The sequence below is a fragment of the Ursus americanus genome, chromosome 6, assembly GCF_024610735.1.
Source record: "Ursus americanus isolate L20-20 chromosome 6, mUrsAme1.1.p, whole genome shotgun sequence".
Taxonomy (NCBI): Eukaryota; Metazoa; Chordata; class Mammalia; order Carnivora; family Ursidae; genus Ursus; species Ursus americanus.
Genome location: NC_142132.1, coordinates 24,062,772 through 24,082,675, shown reverse-complemented (window position 1 = coordinate 24,082,675; position 19,904 = coordinate 24,062,772). Strand labels below are relative to the sequence as shown.

The 19,904-nt window shown below is 45.8% G+C and overlaps 1 protein-coding gene across 4 annotated transcripts in view; it reads left to right on the top strand.

Moving 5' to 3' along the window:
* SORCS3 (sortilin related VPS10 domain containing receptor 3) overlaps positions 1 to 19,904 on the top strand; it is a 692,468-nt gene that overhangs the window by 81,915 nt on the left and 590,649 nt on the right. For all 4 annotated transcript variants that reach the window (XM_087862727.1, XM_087862725.1, XM_087862726.1 and 1 more), the window contains exon 4: positions 14,773 to 14,906. In XM_087862727.1, coding sequence (XP_087718853.1) covers positions 14,814 to 14,906 — 93 coding nt within the window. In that variant the 5' untranslated portion in view covers positions 14,773 to 14,813. The remainder of the gene's footprint in view (positions 1 to 14,772; positions 14,907 to 19,904) is intronic.

The window sequence follows — 19,904 nt, the reverse complement described above, 5'->3', positions numbered from 1 at the left end:
GCTGCAAGTTCAGAGGAGGGTGAAGACATGGCGGACGGGGTAGGCTTCCTACTGGCAAGGGGGACTTTGAGGAGGGTCTTGGGGTGAGAGAAGGAAGATGTACCTTGCCTTTATTTCTCTTTGGTGTTCCCAGCACACTGGCTCCTAACATTTCAGCAGCCTTAAGGTACTTCCTTCGTCCACTTGCTCATTCATTCACCCGTCTATCCATTCATTATATCCATCAACAGATATTGGGTGCTGACATAGAGTAAACAAGATAAAATTAGTCTCTGTCCTTATGGAGCTTCACAATGTACTGGAAAGATCAGATAAGCAATGAACACACAAATCAATCAAAATATGAGATGTAGTGTTTTGCAGAGAATTAAAACAGGATGACCCATTAGTGACCACATGGTGTCTTGGATCGGGACAGGGGTCAGGAAAGGCCTCTCCGAGGACATGACATGTAAGTGGAGATCTGAAAGTCAACAAGGAACCAACCAGGACTAGACCCGCACAGAGGACTCTAGGCAGAGGGAGCTGTTGGTGCAAAGGATGTGAGGTGGGAATTAACAGGAACAGAAGAAAGGCACAGCGGGAGGAGTGAGGTGAGAGATGGGAGGGTGGTACACAATATATCTGGTGCAGTAGGCAGGGGTCAGAATGTAAAGGGTTTTGTAAACCAGGATAAGGATTTCATGCTTTATTCTAAGTGCAACAGAGGACCATTGAATGGCTTTAAGCAGAGGAGCCTAATTTGACTTATGCTTCTGAGAGATCTCTCTGGCTTCAGAATGAAGAATGGTTCTGAGGAGGCAGAGTGGAAACAGGAAGCCTGGTGAGGTTATTGTCACGGTCCAGAGGGGCAGCGGCGATGGTGTAGACTGGAGGAGTAGTTGACAAACAGTACACGGATATTTAAATACCCAGGGTGGAGGTGGTGGGGTAGAGAGACACAAGGAGGTAGGGCACGTTCTCAATAGTTAAAGCAATGTTTCTCAGACATCTTTTTCCTGCCCTTGTGGGGGAATGTTGTACACTGGCATCAGAAACAGTGCACCTGGGGCACCTGGCTGGCTCAGCCAGGAGAGAGTGCAACTCTTGATCTCAAGGTTGTGAGCTCAAGCCCCACGTTGGCATGGAGCCTACTTAAAAAGAACAAAACCAAAACCCAAAGAACAATGTGTCAATTCGGCAGTGATTGTCAGCTGGGATTCCCCTAGAGCTGGTAAGAGCACAGCGTTGGGGGAGGCCATGGGGGGCACGCCCTACTCCAGTATCCCACCAACTGCCACATGGTTTTATGTCTGACTACTACACAAATCCCAACTGGGAGTGAGGGCCTAGGGTAGCTGCCCAAGTGATAGGAAACATTTATAAATACAGCCCAGTGTGACCTCCTGAAAGCTTGTTCCTTGCCGTGTTGACCGCCTGAGGACATTTTGATTCCTTGTGGATAAATAAAGTCATGTTAACATTAATTTTTGTCAAAAAATGATTTTCGAGAGCAAACTCTAGTAAGTACATTTAATTTCTTGATCATCTTCTGCTATGTGATGAACCTAAAAATTTCTAATCATTTTGGTTTTCATTTCCATTTTTATTAGGAGAAATTCTATTCCATATCTACTGTACAATGAATATTTGGTTTGTCACTCAGGGTTTTTATTTTTCACTTTTTTGGACCGTTAAAGCTTTTGCCATGATGACTGATTTTACTTTTTACAGGTCCAGTTTTCTCGGGCTCGATTTTGCAAATCTAAATTGTGTCGAGGAGATAAGATTCTTTAGTTACATTCTCATTATAATGAATTTATTATGTACAGTTTTAGCTACTGTCAGTTCTATTTTCTATTCTGTATTTTCTACCAGCAGTATTCATTATAAACTGAGAGAAGCAGCGGCGCCTGGGTGGCTCAGTCAGTTGAGCGTCTGACCCTTGATTTCGACTCAGGTCATGATCTCAGGGTCCTGAGATGGAGCGCCGTGTCAGGATGTGGGCTCAGCAGGGAGTCTGCTTGGGATTCTCTCTCCTTCTCCCTCTTGCCCCTCCCCACCCACTCTGCCCTGCTCATATGCTCCCTCTTAAAGATAAATAAATGAATAAAAATAAAAAACTGAGAAAAGCTGATGGTTGTATTTATAGTCTAGCTGATTCGCGAGGGTAATATGAGCTATCATCTCAGGTATATCAGAATTGTTCTCGAACAGGGCAGCCCAGGCTGGTGCTGAGTGCTCAGGCTCTGGAGTCAGGGTGGCTGGTTTCAAGTCCTGGTTTTACCGCCTTCAAGCTGTGTGGTGTTGGCCCCAGTTTCTTCACCTAAAATTGGGTGTCCACCTTCCGGTGGACTGAGTGCACACTGAGCACTTGTTACTCTGCAGCAATAAACGGACCTGATTCATTACTCTGATGAAGGCAGCAGCCGCCCCCCCCTCCGTGAAGAAAGCCAGAGTGGGTGGAGTTTATGTCCATTACTCCATGTCCCTACTGCACTGTCTTCATCCATTTTACTATCTGCTTCTATCTCCCCAGAAGCCTCTTGGGTTCTCATCCCCACCGACTAAAGTTTCTCAAAATGAGATCCATAACCTGCAACAGAGTCTGTTTGGAAAGTTGTTAAAATGCAGATTTCTGCTGAACTCGAATCTTTGAGGTCCGCCCCCTGAGTCCTTTTTAATACGCTCCCAGTGATGCACCCTAGATATGAGAGACTTAGGTCCTTGGCCCCAGAAGTCCTTCAAGGGTAGATAGCGATCTGCCCCGCCCGCCAGGCCAGGTGTCCAACAGCAAGGTAACCCTGAACTGCCCTCTGCCCAAGGTTTTGAGCAATACCTTCTAATTAATGAGCGCCCCAGAAGGGCCAGGAGAACTCGACCACCTTCTGTGATTCCTAGGGTCTGAAAGCCACCATCTGTGTCAGACTAATAGGCTTGCCCCCATTCATAATTTTAATTGAAGCTGAGTAGAAGCAAGTCTGTCATTTTTAGCTGTCCAAGGTTAACGCCAGCAAAATGGCATCATGACCAAGGAGTGCTCTGGTTTCACGTCAACAGGTCACAGACAATGCAGAACACATCAGCGTAACCACATCCAGTGTGAATGTGTCTGCGGTGCACGCTCTCGACTTTGTCTTCATACCCCGTCAAAACTGACAGCGCCCACCACAGATGAGCCACCGAGGAAAACGCAGATTTGTTGGGTCAAGTCTGCAGGCAGGGAGAGAAAACGCTTAACATGATGCTGTACTCTCCTTTGTCTCCGTGTAAGGCTGACGAGGCTAACCCATCATTGCCCACTTCCCATGAGCCTGCGGGACAGACGGAGCTGACAGGCTACCTGGAATCAGGTGGTTTAAACGTCTTCTGCAGCCATTGGTCGATAGCTCTGCCTGCAGAGCTCCCCTTGCTCCTCTCCGCACTGGGCTCACAACCAAAGAGTGAACATCCAGATTGGGGGAGTGCCTGGAAGGGCCCAGAAGCCTTAGGGTTAGGGTCAGGTTGGGCTGGGAGAGCTAGCTCCAGCTCTGCAGCGGAGGTCTGTGCTGATTGGTGGGTTGTTAAATCTTTTGAATATCACCCTGGGGAACAGCTTAAAAATTTTTTCTCAGTACAATGCTCCAGGCAGTCATTACCAATTGATAACTGTTGGTAGTTTAGATGAAACTTATTTACCATCTGTGGATTAAGGTCTTGCCTCCCCCAAGGGTATTTGGTTTTAAACAGTGTGCTCTGGAAGTTAAAGAAAAGGCTCCCAGGACTGGACCTCTAAGGCTGTAACTTCTGGTACTGGACTTGGAAGGAAGTCGGGGAGGGGCGCGGGTTTCCAAATCTCATGCCCTGACTGGCTCTGACCCTTGAACACAAGACAGGGTAACGGGGGCAGACAACAGAAAATCCCCCCAAGCCCTCAGCACCGTGTAGGCTTCCAGCAGAGCAGAAGCAGCTCGTCAAGGTCTGCATTCAGTCTCAGCATCCTCCAGGTTAGAAGATGGAGTTGTCAGTGGTTTCTCTGCCACACATTTTCTTTTTTGCTGCCTATAGAAGGCAAAAGTCACTTAGCATCTAAACAGCATGACTTGTGCCCTAGGTAGAAATAATTTTGCCATATTCATATGCTTTTCCTTTGTCATAAGTAGCAACATGCCCCTGATTTTAAAACGATTATGGTCATGCTATCCCCAGCGACAACCTGGGCAAACATGGAATTGCTGTGAAGTAGGGCTTCTGGGGAACCGGAGCAGAGAGGGAGCGGCAAGGGAGCATCTTGGAATAAAGGTCTAGATGTGGGTGGATGGTCCAACGGGAGAACATGGCCGCCCTCCACAAGGGCTGGTGACACTGTGGCATGCTGGAATAATTTCTCTCTTCAGGATTCCTTTGTTTGCGTCTAGACTTGGCTTTTCTGACTTTCAGAGTTGCCATAACCCTCATTTCACCAGGGAGAGGACTGAGGTCCAGAAGAGTTAACTAACTTTTCCGAGATCACACAGCTAGCTCAAGACCGAGGCAAAGGTAATGGAATCCTAACTGCAGCTTCTATTCACTTTAGACAACACGTCAATGTCATTTATTCATTTCTGGCGAACCCAGGGTGATCCTTAGGAACACGAATTACCATATAACATTGCAGTGCAGGGCTGGCTGAGGTGTGTGGGTCCTTTCGCCCCTAAGCTCGGTCGGCTCATTGAATGTTATTTTGTTGTTTGCTCCTGGCGCCCCTTAGGTCTGTCTTTGTCATCGTCAATCTCTTAGTGTGCCTGCTTGAAACAAATCTTCTAAAATCTATTTCCCCACACACTGTTGACTACGAAAGTACATTAGTAATTTAATTTTGCATAATGATTCTCCCAGCATGGCTGGTGGAAATCTCAGCAATGCAGTCTTGTCTCCTCTCTCTTTCTCCTCTCCATTTCCTGGGCCCTCTGCACCCTCTTGGGCAATGCATGGTTCCAGGAGCAGGAAAGAGCAGGATCCATATCCTGAACAAACAGTGTGACTGTAGGCAAGTTTCTCAGCCTCTCTGAGCCTGGGTTATCCTTCGGGTCTCTCAGGCAGAATGTGAGGCCTAAATGCCCACATCGAGTTGTCTTTTAACCAAATCTAGTTTCATCCCTGCACTTAGAGGCACATTCCACCTTCACCATAGATTATGGCTGGTTAAGGGCATGTCCGTGCTCTTCGGTAGGATTCAGAGTCCTTGAGGTTGGTGACTGCGTTTGCTGAGTCTGGGTCCCCCTGCCGAGCACAGACTTGCTGCAGGCTCTCCGTTCACGCCTGCAGAGGGAGACTGTTTAAAGTCACTGAGTGCTGTTGAGGCAGCTTGCAATGGCTGTGTTGTCACCTGCAGGCTCAGGGACACAGGCCTTTTCCTCTTCTCCGTGCCCTAGAAGAGGCAGTTGCTGAAGCCCGGACATCCACGGGGGTGGAACATCTCTGTAAGTCACGACCCCTCTTTGGAACGTGGCCCCATGGCGGAGAGTCCTTCTCCCAAAACAGAATCAGATTCCGGGAGCCAGCTTCGAAGCCCATGTGTGATGAGCCGGCCCGCTCCTTCCCCGTGGGCACAGAGTCCCCTCGGAAGCCGTGATTTTGAGTGGCTCTGAGTGTTTCTCTCGAGCAGTCTCCTGACGCCCTCACGGCTGGGTTTGGTTGTCCCATCAACCACTCTCCACACGCCTGGCCATGTGGAGGCAGAGCGGCTGGTGGGAAAAGAGGAGGTGAGAGGAGCCTTGAGAATGGAGACGAGAGAGTGAACCAGGGAGGAGAAAGGGACGGGAGCCGGCTCCCTGCACCTGCTTCCTCATGAAGCTGCTATTCCTGCCAACAAATCTCCCTTTTTAACTTGGGTCATTTCCGTGGGTCACTTGGGTTTTGATCCCCCTCAACAAATAACCCCCAACTAATTTCTTCTTTAAATAAGCCATGGGGGTCACATGGTAGGTGTCTTGAGGGCATTTCTATTCTTCTTCTTTTTTTTTATTTAAGAGAGAGAGTCAGGGGGAGCTGAGGGAGAGAGAGAGAGAGAGAGAATCCCAAGCAGGTTCCACACCCACACCCAGCTCAGAGATGATCCCAGGACCCTGAGATGATCTGAGCCAAAGTCAATGGTCAGAAACCTAACCTCAACTGACTGAGCCACCCAGGTGCCCTGGGGCGTGTCTATTCTTATCTTTCCCCCAATGCACAATATAAGGCTGGGCAAGCAAGAGATGCCGGCGGCATAGTAGTTGTTGGTTTAATGAATGATGAGCCTGGGTAGCACGAGGCTGGGCACAGGGAGTGTGTTTGCCCCTGGATGTGTCAACAGTTGTCCAAACATTTCAGGCAGAAAGGGATCACCTCTGTTCCCCCATAGAGTGTGTGTGTGTGTGTGTGTGTGTGTGTGTGTGTGTGTATCCATGGGTCTGGTCCTCTAAACCTGTCATAAACCCCGTTTATGGAGTGTTCTGCAGTGTTTTTGAACACTTGAATGCAATATTCTTAGATTGCCTGGTTCATTTAGTAATTAGAATATGTCACTCTCACAGGTTACTTGAACCTTTACTTCCGTGGTTTTCAGCCCTGTCTAGCCTCCTCCAGACCACTGCTAGTGAGCCATTTCGATAAAGTTGTAAATGCATTTGCTGTATTTTTCTACCTAAGTTATTTGCAGCAGGTTTTATGAAGCTTGTAAATATGAACTGATTTTCTTTTACATATGTGAGTCAGCCTTATTTTGGTCTTAAGTGGACTTTATGAACCTGCGCGGATTAGAATAAACACTGAAGCCAGCAATCAGTTCTATATTTAGCTCTTAAACAGCTAGGATTTTCGTGTGTGTGTGTGTGTGTGTGTGTGTGTGTGCTGAATATTAAGAAAAAAGATTATGTGTGAGTACTGACTGCTGCTGTGTGTGAGGCCAGTTGACTTGGAGATGGGTCTAGCAGAATTCCTGGTCAGCTGGGGCCAGAGTCGGTAGCTGAGAAGACTCTTTCTCTCCCAAAGGCCACTGTTTGCTTACCTGCAAAGTGGGGAAGAAGAATACTCCCCCATTATTAGGTTGTATCTGCAAGGGGGGTAGCCCATATTGGGCTGGTTGTGCAAAGGAAGCAGGGGATGCAAAAGGACCCACCACAGGGCTAGTGTCTAGTTGGTACTCAGTAAATACTTACTACTTCCAGAATCTCAGCCTTGAGTGAACTTTAACATTCCAAAGGACAAATGTATGTGTCTTCTGCTGTGTCCCTGACAGTTCCTAAGAAGCTCGGGGCCAAATAAATAAGAGTATAATACAGATTTATTACATTGGATGCAAGTGTCTGCCTGGGTCTTTATTTTATCAGAGTCCTGCCAGAGAAAAGTTTCCACTCAAACAATGTTGTCTTGGATCATGGTGAGTAATAGGGCAGCAAGGTGGGGGAAGAGCAGAGGGGTGCTCAGGGTCTTTCAAGCTTGATTGCTTGGGTTTATGTCTCAGCTCAGGCCATTTAAGAGCTGTGTGACTTTGGATGTGTTATTTAGCCTCTCTGTGCTTCAATCTCTTCACCCGTTAGAAGGGCACAATACTACTAACATTCTAGTGATCATATATATATATATACACATATACATAATATACACATATACATACACATATACACATATACATAATACGAATGCACATTAAGTACTGAGCGTGCCTGGCCCACAGTGTTTGTCAGCATTATCACTACCTTTGTTATTGTCACTAGTAGTTAGAAGAATGGATTGTGGTGGCAGAAAGATTGGGGTTTGAGTCTTGGCTCTGACACTTACCAGCTCTGTGACCTTGGATAATTGTTCAACCTTCCCAAGCCTCTGTGTCCTCCTCTCTTATTTCGGGGTATCTTTTATCTCCCGGGGTTATTACTACCATCAAATAAGACAAAACGTGTAAAGCACTTAACATCGTGCCTGTTGTCGAGAAAGCACAACCAGTGTTTTCTATTTTATTATGTGGAGAACTCCCCAATTTAACACCATTCATTCAGCAAATATTAGTAAAGCCTGTGCTAAGTGTGGGCTCGGGCATGGAATAAAGTTTTTCCCTTCTTTAATGAGGAAGCTCGCACATCTCTTCTGTTTCAGAGGAATATTTACTTCCTTGACCCTAGTCAGAACACTGTAATCTTGGATAAAAGAACTCTGGAGGAAAAACTTCCCCCCAAGGGAAGACTTGGCTCTGGCAGTTGGGGTTCTCATGAGGAGATCCCAGCTACAAAGCGGTTGCACCCTTGGGACCTGGGATGGGAACTGATGACGGAAGTAGATGTGGGCATTAGTGGGGCGGCCGCTCAGCCCAGTCTCTGCCTACCTTCCCGATGTTGTTGTTAACTGCGCCCCGTTCCACCTGCACACTGTCCTGAGCTAGATAGCACATGAGTATTTCTCCATTCCTGATCTAATTAAGAAATACATCTCCTTCCAGCTCAAAGGAGTGTGGTTGGAAGTACCACTTGGCCACCTCTGGCATTCGGGAAGGATCGAAAAGGCGAGTCTAGTGTTAGGGAGGCCACAGGAGCAGAGAACCATGGACAAGACCTCTCCTTTCCTCTCCTGGAAAAGTGATGGATGTTTATTTTTTCCTCTCTTTTTCCAAGACAGTACACATGGTAGGAACTTCGTCGTCCTCCTAGACTGTGCAGGGGAGTGGCTACTTGCCGGAGAGAGACAAGGCAGAGAGGGAGGCCAAATTAAAATGACAACTGCACAGCAACACTCAAGTGAAAGGAACTGGCAGCGGGCCTGGAGGAAGACCCTTCTGGCCTTAATTTGAATCCTGTTGTTTCTCGGTTGTTCCTTGTTGTCACTGGGGGAGGGGGACAGTGTGCAGCTGGGCCTGTGTTCTCACCCCTGTGTCCTTGCTGTTACTGGGACCGCCCAGACGGAGGACAGGTACCACGGGGAGGAGGCGTTGGCTGAATATTTTGGAGCAGTGTTCACCAAGACTCTTATTAAAAAATAATTAAGTATAAATAGCAAAGTAGAGCTGTCCCAGGGTTTCTACAATGCTGATGTGTTACTTTTAGTAGCAGGAAAAAATATATTTGTAAAGAATAATAAGACTAATAGTAAAGTTCACAGAGTGATTATTGCATGTCAGGCTTTTTTTCCCCAAGTGTGTCACATGTACTTTGATGTGGGCAACAAAGGCAGAAGAAAAATTATTAAATTTCCTTACTATCTACAGCCCATTGACAAGTCCTTGAAACAGGCAGAGTGACATTCCCCTAGGAACTCAACTGCTTTGATATTGATTCTTTGCAGAGGGCAAAAGGGCAATCTTAGCCCAACCCCCAGGACCCTGGAAGTCTACTTTAATATATAAAAATTCCTTTGGAAACTTCCTTTATCACTGCACCCCCCCCCCCAGATACATATTGACCATCATCCTCCAAGCATATGACCCACTGATACACGTCTGAAGGGTCTCATAACTAAGGGTTTACTAAACAATAATAAATGACTTTTCCCAACAATAGCTAGGCCCTCCTCCGGGTCCTGGAAACCTTGTTTCCAAAATACCTGGGAGGCTTATGCTATCTCTAACCCCCTCCTAACTTGAAAGTATATAATGGGCCACTCCTCATGGCCCAGTGCAGCTTTTTCTGCCTACCGGTCCTGTCTCTGTGCTTTACTAAAACCTCTTTTTGCACCGAAGTTGACTCACGAATTCCTTCTCGGCCATTGCGTCAAACCCTAACATCTTTTCCTACATCATACTTATTTGCTTAATCCTCACAGCCTCTGAGGTGGAGAGATTCTCATTATCCCCCGTTTCCAGATGGGGCAACTGAGGCTCAGAAATGTTAAGTAACTTGCCCAAGGTCAAATGGCCAACCAGTGGCAGAAATTCTACCTAGGCAGTCAGGCTCCAGAGTCTGAGCTCTTAACCCAACTCAGTATCACCTTCCAAGCGGAAAGTCAGCCTGGGATTAGGGAACTAAGGCACAGAAAGGTTAGGTAACTTGCTGAAGTCACACAGCTAGGAAGTGAGAGCAGGACTCAAACTCAGTCGGCTTCATCTAGCTCTAGAGACTGTACCCTCAGCAGTTACTCTGCTTTTCCTCTTTCCGAGTTGGGCTCCTTAAAAGGATTGTCACGAAGCTCAAGGTAGACGAGGTAGGCGGCTGTGTGTAGACAACTGTAAAGCACCACATGAGCCATTCGTCTACTAGGTCTGGGGGCTAGAGCGCAACTGGAGAAACTCACCTTGTGTTCAAGGAGCCTCAGGGAGAGGCTGCAGAAAAGAGACCCCCACATTTGCAGTGAGGAGGCTGAGCGGTACAGGTGTGAGGGGATCTTAAGACCAGATGGGGTGGAAGAGCGGAGCCTTTCTCTTCTGGTGCTAAGTGTGAAGGCCAACAGTCTGGCCCTTGTTACCTGGGACCCTGGCGCAGAGAGCCCCATGCTAATATAGCATCCTTACCAGTGACAACAAAAATGTCCTTTTAGCCAAAGACTTTCTATCTCCTTCCTCCCACCCCACTTTTCCTTTCTCCAAGCTGCTTCCGAGCATTTCCCGAGGGAGGTTATTGGCTCTTTTCAGACACCTCTGCAGCCAGGCCCTAATTTGCATCACCACGTGGAAATCTGTACCTGGAGCTGTGCCCCGCCCCCCAGCCGGAAGATACCTACAGAGCTGCACTTACCAGCGACTGGAAGTGGCACAGAGACTGCAGCTCCTTCCCTCCAGTCGTGTCCCCCCCAACACCACCCCCTCCATCCTGGCATCTGCTGAAGGCCAAGTTGTCTTCCACGGGGGCACATGCTCTTGTCTTTCTCCTCAAGTCCACTTATGGCACATTTCCTTGCATCTGCTCCGAATTGACTTAAATGTGAATCCACGGAACACAACCGCGCACCACCCCCCCCCCCCCCCAGAACTGTAACTTTGTTAAATTTTGCTCCGTCACAACAGTTGTCTTCTTCTTCTTCTTTTCTGCTTGCGGATGTCCTGTCAACAACAGAGACTAAATGACAGTGTTTGGAAAGATAGCAACATGAATCACATGGAAGTGATTTGTTTTTAATCCACCACGCTGCAGGCTGGCCCCTAGTTATTTGTGAATATGTATCAAGCCCGAACTTTGAAATTTTGATAATTGGTTTCTTACAGTTCCATTATTTCTCCTTTTCCTCTGTGTCTGATGCGTGTGGAAAGTTTCCCAAGTATGCATCCAGTAAATGAAACCTATATATAAAGATAGGCACGGTGACATAAAGTAAAATACAGCCTTAGTTACTCACGTATTTAGTGACTATTTATGGCATCTTCCTTGTGTCAGGTACTGTATGTGGAGCTGGGGACAGTCATGAACAAGGTCAGTGTCTGTCCTCACGAACTTACTGGCTAGCGGAACACAAGTCAATGAAAGAGCAAATAGACATTTTACACATTGCGATGAATTCTCAGAGTGAGACAAGTATGGGTATTGTGAAAGAAAACCATGGAAGGAAAAATTCAGGAAGGGAATGCTTTCTGATCACCCAACCCAAAGACCTCATTTAGCCGATGAGAAAAGACAGGGATGAGTCATTTCCCCCCATCCTATACAAACGACTTCTGGTAGACCCGCGGCTAAAGCAAGCTGCTGTCTCTCGGAAGAGAGACCGTTAGATGTGTGGTGAAGCGCTCCATCTTCTTGCGATGAGTTTTCTAGAAGGATTTATCTCAAGGACATGTGAGTATATATAGTTAACACATTTCTGGGGAAATGCTAGAAAGCATTCTGGTATTCCTCTTTTTCGCATTGCTAAGGGCAGGAAGCTGTGGAAGAGGGAGTTCTTCCCTCTCCTTCCAGACTAACTAAGTCGTCTTAGGGTAAAGTTCACTTCCATGCATTGAGCAGAAGAGGCCCCTAAACTCTGGACCCAAGATCTGTTAGATCCAAAATCCAGGTGGCTCATGCTGAGAAGGAATTGGAAGGAAAAGCAGGGCCTGTGAGAAAAGGGGTAGAGAGGTGGAGAAAAGAGAAATGAAGGTGGTACCAAGAGAAGAAGAGAAACCAGGACAACAAGCTACTGACAAAGTAGGGGCAGGAGCCCCATTACTTGGCTCGGTGTGTGTACCAGCCCAAGGGACGATAATCCCAGTTCACTAGTAAACACCACCCCCATTTTGCTTGTGCCCGCTATCTCTGCCTGTGGTCCCCTTTCCACATGGGAATACTTTTTTTTTTTTTTTAGATTTATTTATTTGATAGAAGGAGTGAGCACAGGTGGGGGGAGGGGCAGAGGGAGAGGGAAAAGCAGGCTCCCCCCCCTCCCCCAGCAGGGACCCGGACATGGGGCTCGACCCCAGGACCCTGAGATCACAGTCTGAACCAAAATCAAGAGTAGGTTCGCTTACCCCACTGGCGCCCCTCCAGTGGAACCTACTTTGGTTATCTTTGTGGTCAGGTCTTCCTGACGGGTGCGAGTTACCTAGCAGCTTATTACAGAGCTGGAGGTGTCACCCCTGCGCTTGTCTCTGGGGCCACACACACCTCCATCCTACACTGTGTCAGCAGAGCACTTACCATGAAGGGCAAGGTAACTTCTCTTGCTCAAAAATCCTGAATCTTTCCCTATTGCATGTTATACTAAGATCAAGCTAGACATCACAAGCATTCTGATTTTCTACTGCTTTGTAACAAACCATCCCCAAACACAGTAACTTCAAATAACTATTGTTACCTTTCATGATTCTGGGATTGATGGGCTCAGCGGGGCGATTCCTGCTTGTCATCCCTCATATGGTTGCAGCCAGAAGTTGTCCACAGGCTTCTTCACTCGAATGTCTGGGGCCTGGGCTGGGATGGCTGGATCAGCTGGGGTCTGTTTAGACATCTCTCCCTCTACATGGCCTCTCCACGTGCTAGCTTGGGCTTCCTCATGCCTGGTGGTCATAGTGTAGGCATACTTCTCACAAGGCTACTGGCTTCGCCGGAATACAGGAAGAGGAAGTTGCCAATCCCTTAGGGTCTAGGCCTGGAAACTGGCATAGTGTCACTCTCATTTTCTGTTGATCAAAGCAGTCACAGAGACCATCTCCATTTAAAGGGAGGGGACATTGATTCCCATCTCTCAATGGCACAAGTATGGAAGAATTCATGGCCATCTTTAATCTGCCACAAATCTGCTCCTTCCATATGGGAACACTTCATATTTATAATGAAAGCAAACATATCTCCATTCACTTTTTTCTTTATAGGCCATACTTGCAAGGTTCTTCAACCTTCAGATCACTTACACCCTTTCCAAACCCCCTATGAGTCCAAATTGTCAAAGTGCCCCTTTAAGACATGATGTCCAGGACTTGATTCATGATCCCAGATATGGCTGTCCCCGTACAGAGCGCAGGGAACTGATCAATATCTCTCTTCTGGGAAATGTAATTCTATGTGTGCAGCTTAAGTCTGCATTCCTTTTTGTTTTTTATCAGCCATGTTACATCGTTGATCCATATTGAACAAAAATGACATTTTTATTATAAAAAGTAATTGCAGCAAATGTATAAAATATGAAACAACACAAAGAAGAAAATAAGCTCACCTGTATTTTCACCACTGAGAGTTAACTGCTGCTACCTTTTGAGTCCTTTTTCTATTAGTGTGTGTGTGTGTGTGTGTGTGTGTGTGTGTGTGTCTTTTCGGTAAACTGGCTTTTATCCACTGAAGAAAACGGCGTGAGGATCTTCCCCACGTCAGGGAATTCCTTCTACGTGGTCACCTGCAGTGGCGACGACATACTGTACTTTGTGCATCACCATCATTTTTTTAATGAAATGCAGCTCAGCCAGGTCTTCTCCATTCTGTATTTGAGTAATTCTGTTTTGTTTTTTTTTAAACTTAAGTGTAGGACTACCTTTTTCACTTAAAGTTATCTTTTTGCTTTTAGGGTAAATTACTGTAGCCTGTTATGATCTTTTAAGTCCTGATTTCATCAACCAGTCTCTCCCCGGTTTATATGATTTTAAAATCAATAATATGAAAATCACTGATATATCATTTTAAATAGGATAGATCCTCATAGCATTCCCTTGGAGGCCAGTCTCTACATTTCATTACTCCATTGATCACTCTTTGGCTTTGATAATTAATCATTTCATCTGTACTATCAGATGGCTTGTTTCCTCATTTGAAAATGAGAATTTTCAAAAACAGAAAAAAAACAAACACCTGCCAACCACTTTACCATTTGGATTATGTCTGCTATGGTCCTGTTCATGCCCATATTATCATTTTATTAAAGAAAGGAGTTTGGAGTGGTTTGGTGTAACTTGTTCATAGAACCCATGCTGTTGTTCTAGAAGAAAAGAAATTCATCAATTACTAATATCTAATTCAATTCGCTTACACTTCATGAATGTATGGGTTGGACCTAAAGGTCTCATCTTGAGATATCTCTCCATTTGGAGATTAAAAATAATTTCTTTTTCAGATTAAGTTTTTTTGTTACTATTGTTTCTCTCTGTCATATGCAGTTGCTGGTGGGAAACAATGGGACTAATTAGTTCCTTCAAAAAATATTTAATTGAAAAATGAACACATTTTTCTGTGTTCAAAAACCAACTATTTAATTTTCCAAGGATTAAATACAACTCATTAGACTGTAAATAATAAAATCCATTTTTAAAAATCCAGATTACTTCGCAGTTCCCCACAGTCCTTCAGAGAGTACCCCCAGTGGCTCAGCATTCTCATCTTTAAGTCCTGGAAGCACACTTCACCATATCTCAGTTGGGAAAAGCGATTTGGACTCATCAAAGCAGTGATGAGCTTTCTTCTTTCTTCTCATTTATCTCAGATTTCTGAACCCTGAAAAAACATTTGTTCTACCCTCTCCGTATGAAGATTAGTTTTCCTGAAATAATGGAGGCAGAAGAGAAGTGGACCAGTTGTGCTTTCTATCTGCTGTTCTCATTGCATCAGCTGCTTCAGGTAATGGCTCCATTTCTTTCCTTTGTAAACTACCCGAGCGCTTGCTCATCTGAAGTGCCTCCGTAGTGCCTAACGCAACGCTTTACTGTTGTAGGTGTATTAATCAGAACTCTCGGTTGCCAGGGATAGAAATCAAAGTCAAATGTCCTTAAACCAAAAAACATAAAATGTATATAGACGATCCAACAGCAGGCAAACTTCAGATACAGCTGGATAAAAGGATCCAAATCATGCCGTCAGGACCTGGATTCTCGCTCTCATCTCTCCTCAGTGCGTTTGTCTCCGATTTCACTCTGAGAATGAAATTTCCCTCGGTGTGGGGAGCTCAAGGTCTGCATCTTCACGCCCTGAACTGTGAGAAAAAGGACATTCCCTTCTTGGTTGCTCAAGCCAAAGTCTCAGGGTTATCTCTGTTTAACCTGATTGGCTTGGATTCGGTCATGTGTCTACTCTGGAACCAATCAGTCACCACGGCCGTGAACACGTGGTGCTCCAATTGGACTTACCTGAGTCACGTGATTACCCACAGTGCTGGGGGTGTAATCAGCTCTATTGAAGGGGCAGTTGGGAGAGTGCGGCACTTGTACTTCCGCCAGAGGAAAGTCAGAGTTTCATTATCAGGAGAATTAAGGATGGATGTTGGATAAACAGAAAAACACATAATCATGACAAGTTTTGAATATTTTAATTAATTAGTCCATTTTTTCCCACCAGCGGTTGACAAAGGGAAACAACAATAATAAAAAACTTAGTCTGAAAAAATTTATTTTTAATCTCCAAAATGAGAGAGACCTCAGGATGAAGACCTTTAGGTCCAACCTGTACCTTCATGCCAGGTAAGGGATTGGAATTGGGTTTTAATATTTGACCAATTTCTTTTCCTCCAGAACATGTGAGTTATTTTTCGTCTTGTGAATTTCCTGGAAGCAAATACAACACTTCTATCATCTATCCTTTAAACAAAAGGAGATTTCTCACTTTCAACTAAAATAACATTTGTTACAATAGTATTAGAAAAGATAGGCTCCTAGATTGTGGTGGCCTTGGCAGAGTGGGGATCTTAAGGATGAAGTCCCGCTAATGCATTGTAGTCCTTCTATCAGTGGTTTGATTCTGCCCTCCTAAAGTGCAACCAAGAATAGGAGTCCAGAGGCTGGTGCTCTGATGATGATATGGCCTATTTGAAACAGTATCCAGTCAGAAAAACAGAGCACATGCTAGGTAGCCCAGTAGAAGGAATTTAACATGAGGAATTGATTACAAAGGCATTGGGAAAACTCGAGAGCCAGATGGGACCACAAGGCAACCCAGATATTAACTAAGCAGGAAGCCTCTAGGAGCTCTAAGGTGCAGGGAATAGAGGGAGGAGATGGAGTGATCAGACTCAGGATGCTGGGGCCATCTAGCAGGACTTACAGCACGAGGGGCTGCCCAGCAGGAACTGAATATATGAAAAAGACTGCCCGATGTGAGTTGGAACCAGAGAGGGGATGCCAATCAAAGCAGAAAGAAGGGGAGAAACACCTTAATTTCTCCTCTCTTTTGCCCTCCGATCTCCCAACACGATCTCTCACTGGCTAAACCAGAAGGCAGCTAGCAAGGCGGTCAGGGAAGTGTAGCTTTCAGGGCAAAGGAAAGGAATGTATCTGAGACCAAAGCAGCAATGAGTGACACACTGCTTGTAGCAAGATGTGAAGACTGGGGCTGTTTTCGCGTGACAAATTAACAGCTTTCTTACTAGTCCTTTTCTTTGTTGCAGTTAAGAGGATTTGAAAGCTTTCTGCTTTGAGGAAAAGGAAACTCATATTTGCTGATTCTGATCATGGGTCTACTAGACTACCAGGGACCAGGGACCAAAGAAAGGCGGGGAGGGAGGAGCAGCAGGAGTTTGCAGAGGAGGGAATGAAAAGAAAAAGGGCTGATTCGTGGCGTGACGTATCTTGGAGAAGCAGTGGGGAGTGTCGGGATTTCCCTCCAAACTGGAGAGGTAGGGAGAGAAAGAGAGTATTGTCAGTGGTTCCTTAATCCTTTGAGTCCTTCCCAGCCCTTCTTCCTGGAGAGTGAAGAGCTGGGGGATGTATCTGTCCTGTTGGGACCACAGAGTGCCTTACAAAAGGCCCCTGAGCCCCAAGCGTGGAATGAGATCAACAGAAGACAACCAAGAGGGGAATCTTGGGAGGGGTTGAAGTCATTCTCTGTAAACTCCAGGGCAGATCATAGTAGCTGACCCTTCTATTACTCTGTTGAGGATCCTACTGTATTTGCCTCTCACCAGGGCTCCCCTATGGGGGAGCTGCTTCACGGTATCCCCAGACCTTGCTCTCTTTTCTACTCACCGTGTGTGGGCGTTGCCACCTGATGGGTAAGCCCAAGAAAATAAAGCTCAAAGCTGCAGCTCTGAGTACTTGGTTTAGGTACAGAGTTTGAACAGTGTGCATTAGGTAGTAAGTTCAGATAACGAGAACTGAATTTTCTGAATGTGGCTTCAGAGCTTTGGATAGTGAGGGTTTGGACGAGACAGTGAATCCTGTATTTCAATATTTTAACAGCTGGCACAATCAAACTACTGTGTTCTAATTGAATATCAGCGCTGGCCATAACCCTCCCTCCTCCAGGAAGCCTTGGGAGGTGATGGCCACCCACAGGCATTTTACCAGGTCTGTGGGTGCTCTGGAAAGGCAGTTGTGATGGGAATCCATATTGAGATTTCAACTCGTGCTTTATGTTGTCGTTATAAGCTACAACATTGGTTCAAAAGCTTGTCCAAGAATATAGAACACAGACAAACCTCTGAACTCCTTTGCCTCAGGAACTTCTGTGTTGCCAGGCTACAGCAGACTTTCCCTTTGCTTTTAAAAGCCCAGGCTTTGTGAAAGGGGAACGCCAGGCCAGTTGTGCCTCACGGAGGCACAGCCCAGGGCCAACGTCGGTGAAGAGATGTGTCTGGTAGAGTCTGAACAGGATTAGTCAGTACAGAGTTTTAAGTTTGATGGTTGTTAAAATTTTTAAATGGAGAGATTCTACATCTAAACCCAGAGTTCAGGCATTTTCCAGAAAATTGAGTGCTTAGTCAATATTAGCTCCACATTTGCAGTGCCGGCAACGGGTGCATCCCCTTCAGAAGGTGTGCGTGTCTGGTTCGCCACAGTCCCTACCACTCCTTCTTGTCTTCCTGACCCAGGCTTGTGTTCTTTGCCATCTTGTCATCTTCCGTCTGCTAGTTACCATTAATTTGCACTACCTGTTGGGCTTCCTAGGTAGTTGAGTCTCTGACTCCTGGGCTAGATCAGGGCTTTTGGAGGGGAGAGGCAGAGGCAGCTGGAGGGGGAAGCAGAGTTGAGATTCTCTGAGCCTTGGAGAAGACTGGCTCCTGTGGGTCTTGTGAAGGGAAGAGGCCAACTCCCCATGTTAGGACTGCTGTGAGGTAGCTTGGGAAGGCCTGGGAAACCGGAGACTGCGCCCTTGGTTATCGTGTTGGAAGAGCTCTGGGCTCAGGCTTGGATCTGTCACCTCAGGTGACCAGACTAGCTTAGACCAGGATCACCCAGTGGTAATTGTGAGGACTGAAGATGAGGGGATTTTCATCTGAAAATTTAAGATGTACCAGAACCCTGGAACTTCTGAACAGCACTTAAAGGAAGGCCCCCAGGATTATAGAACTGAATACCCTCTGGTGATATGGGAGAGAGTTCAGAACAGAGTATTGATTAAGAGAGGAGACATAGACTGTTATATATTAGCCTTGGGGATGTCTGGCTGTGTCTTCATGTCTCCCTGTATCGAGAGCTGGGATGAATCCCATTCTTCTACCTGCAGGGCTGGATTTATGTGGTTTGCTTATGCACTGTCACCAAGGAGCACTTTCTCTTTGTTTTGTCATTGTGTGAAGTTGCATGCCTGAAATGATCTGGTGATGATTTTTCAAAAAGCCCCAAGCACAGAGCTCAGTAATTTTTTTCTTAACAGCAGATGTTCTAATAGTCTGTCTCCTTTGCACGGAGAAATATAAAGAAAATTATGGAGCCACCACATATATCCGAGCATCGGCTGATGTTCCTATGGGATTTTGTGGTAACTTCCTAAGTGACTTCCCATATTTTACTTTTCCAGTACATTCCATACACTAGTCTCAGAGTTCTTTTCCCAACTCCTAAGACTAACTCGTTCATACTCAGTCTTTTACAGTCCATCTCTGGATCCCTACACCTTCATATAAAGCCCAGTGTCTTTAATAGGCTTTCTAGACCCCTTCTGCATCACCAGCTTCATCTCTCCACCATCATGTGCTCCACTCAACTTCCCGAATACTCCATTCCCTGCTTCTCTCGAGGCTTCAGCTCAACCTGCTCCTTCAGCCTGAGGTGTCCTTTTCTTCACCTCTTCTGGTTGAACTCCTGTCAAACTCCTATTCTACCTTCAAAACCCACCTTGAATGCTACCTTTCTCAAAGACATTTCTGTTATTCCCAGTAGGCATCAGAATGCTTTGGGTCTCTATCCTAGCCCCTTCCCTAAATTACTGTGTGTGTATCCCCTATCCCCTGCTCCCCCATCCCATATCCAGAACTCTTTAAGAGTAGCAGAGTAACAGCCCTCAAGAGAATTTGGACAAAAGGCAAATGAGAAGAATCTTCTGATAATTAAATTACAAAATCAACCTAATGGGCCAGCAAAGTCATATATAAAGACTACTTACATGGTGAGAATGATTCCTGGTTCAGAGCATAACTTGATTGAAGCTGTTTTTAAAATAGCGTCAATAAAACTATAATCTGGGGCTGGTGGGAGGCATGTGTGCATGGGAGAATCTGTCTTATTATATCTTCCTCTGGATGGTTAGCATCATGAATTAGCATATTTGTTAAGGTTCTGAAAAGTCCTGTACTAATGAACCCTTTTTTTCACTTTATTGGATATAGTATTTCTTGGATTTATGTGACTTATATTTTTCATACAACATTATGGAACAATTTTTCATAGAATGCTAATACTATCTGTT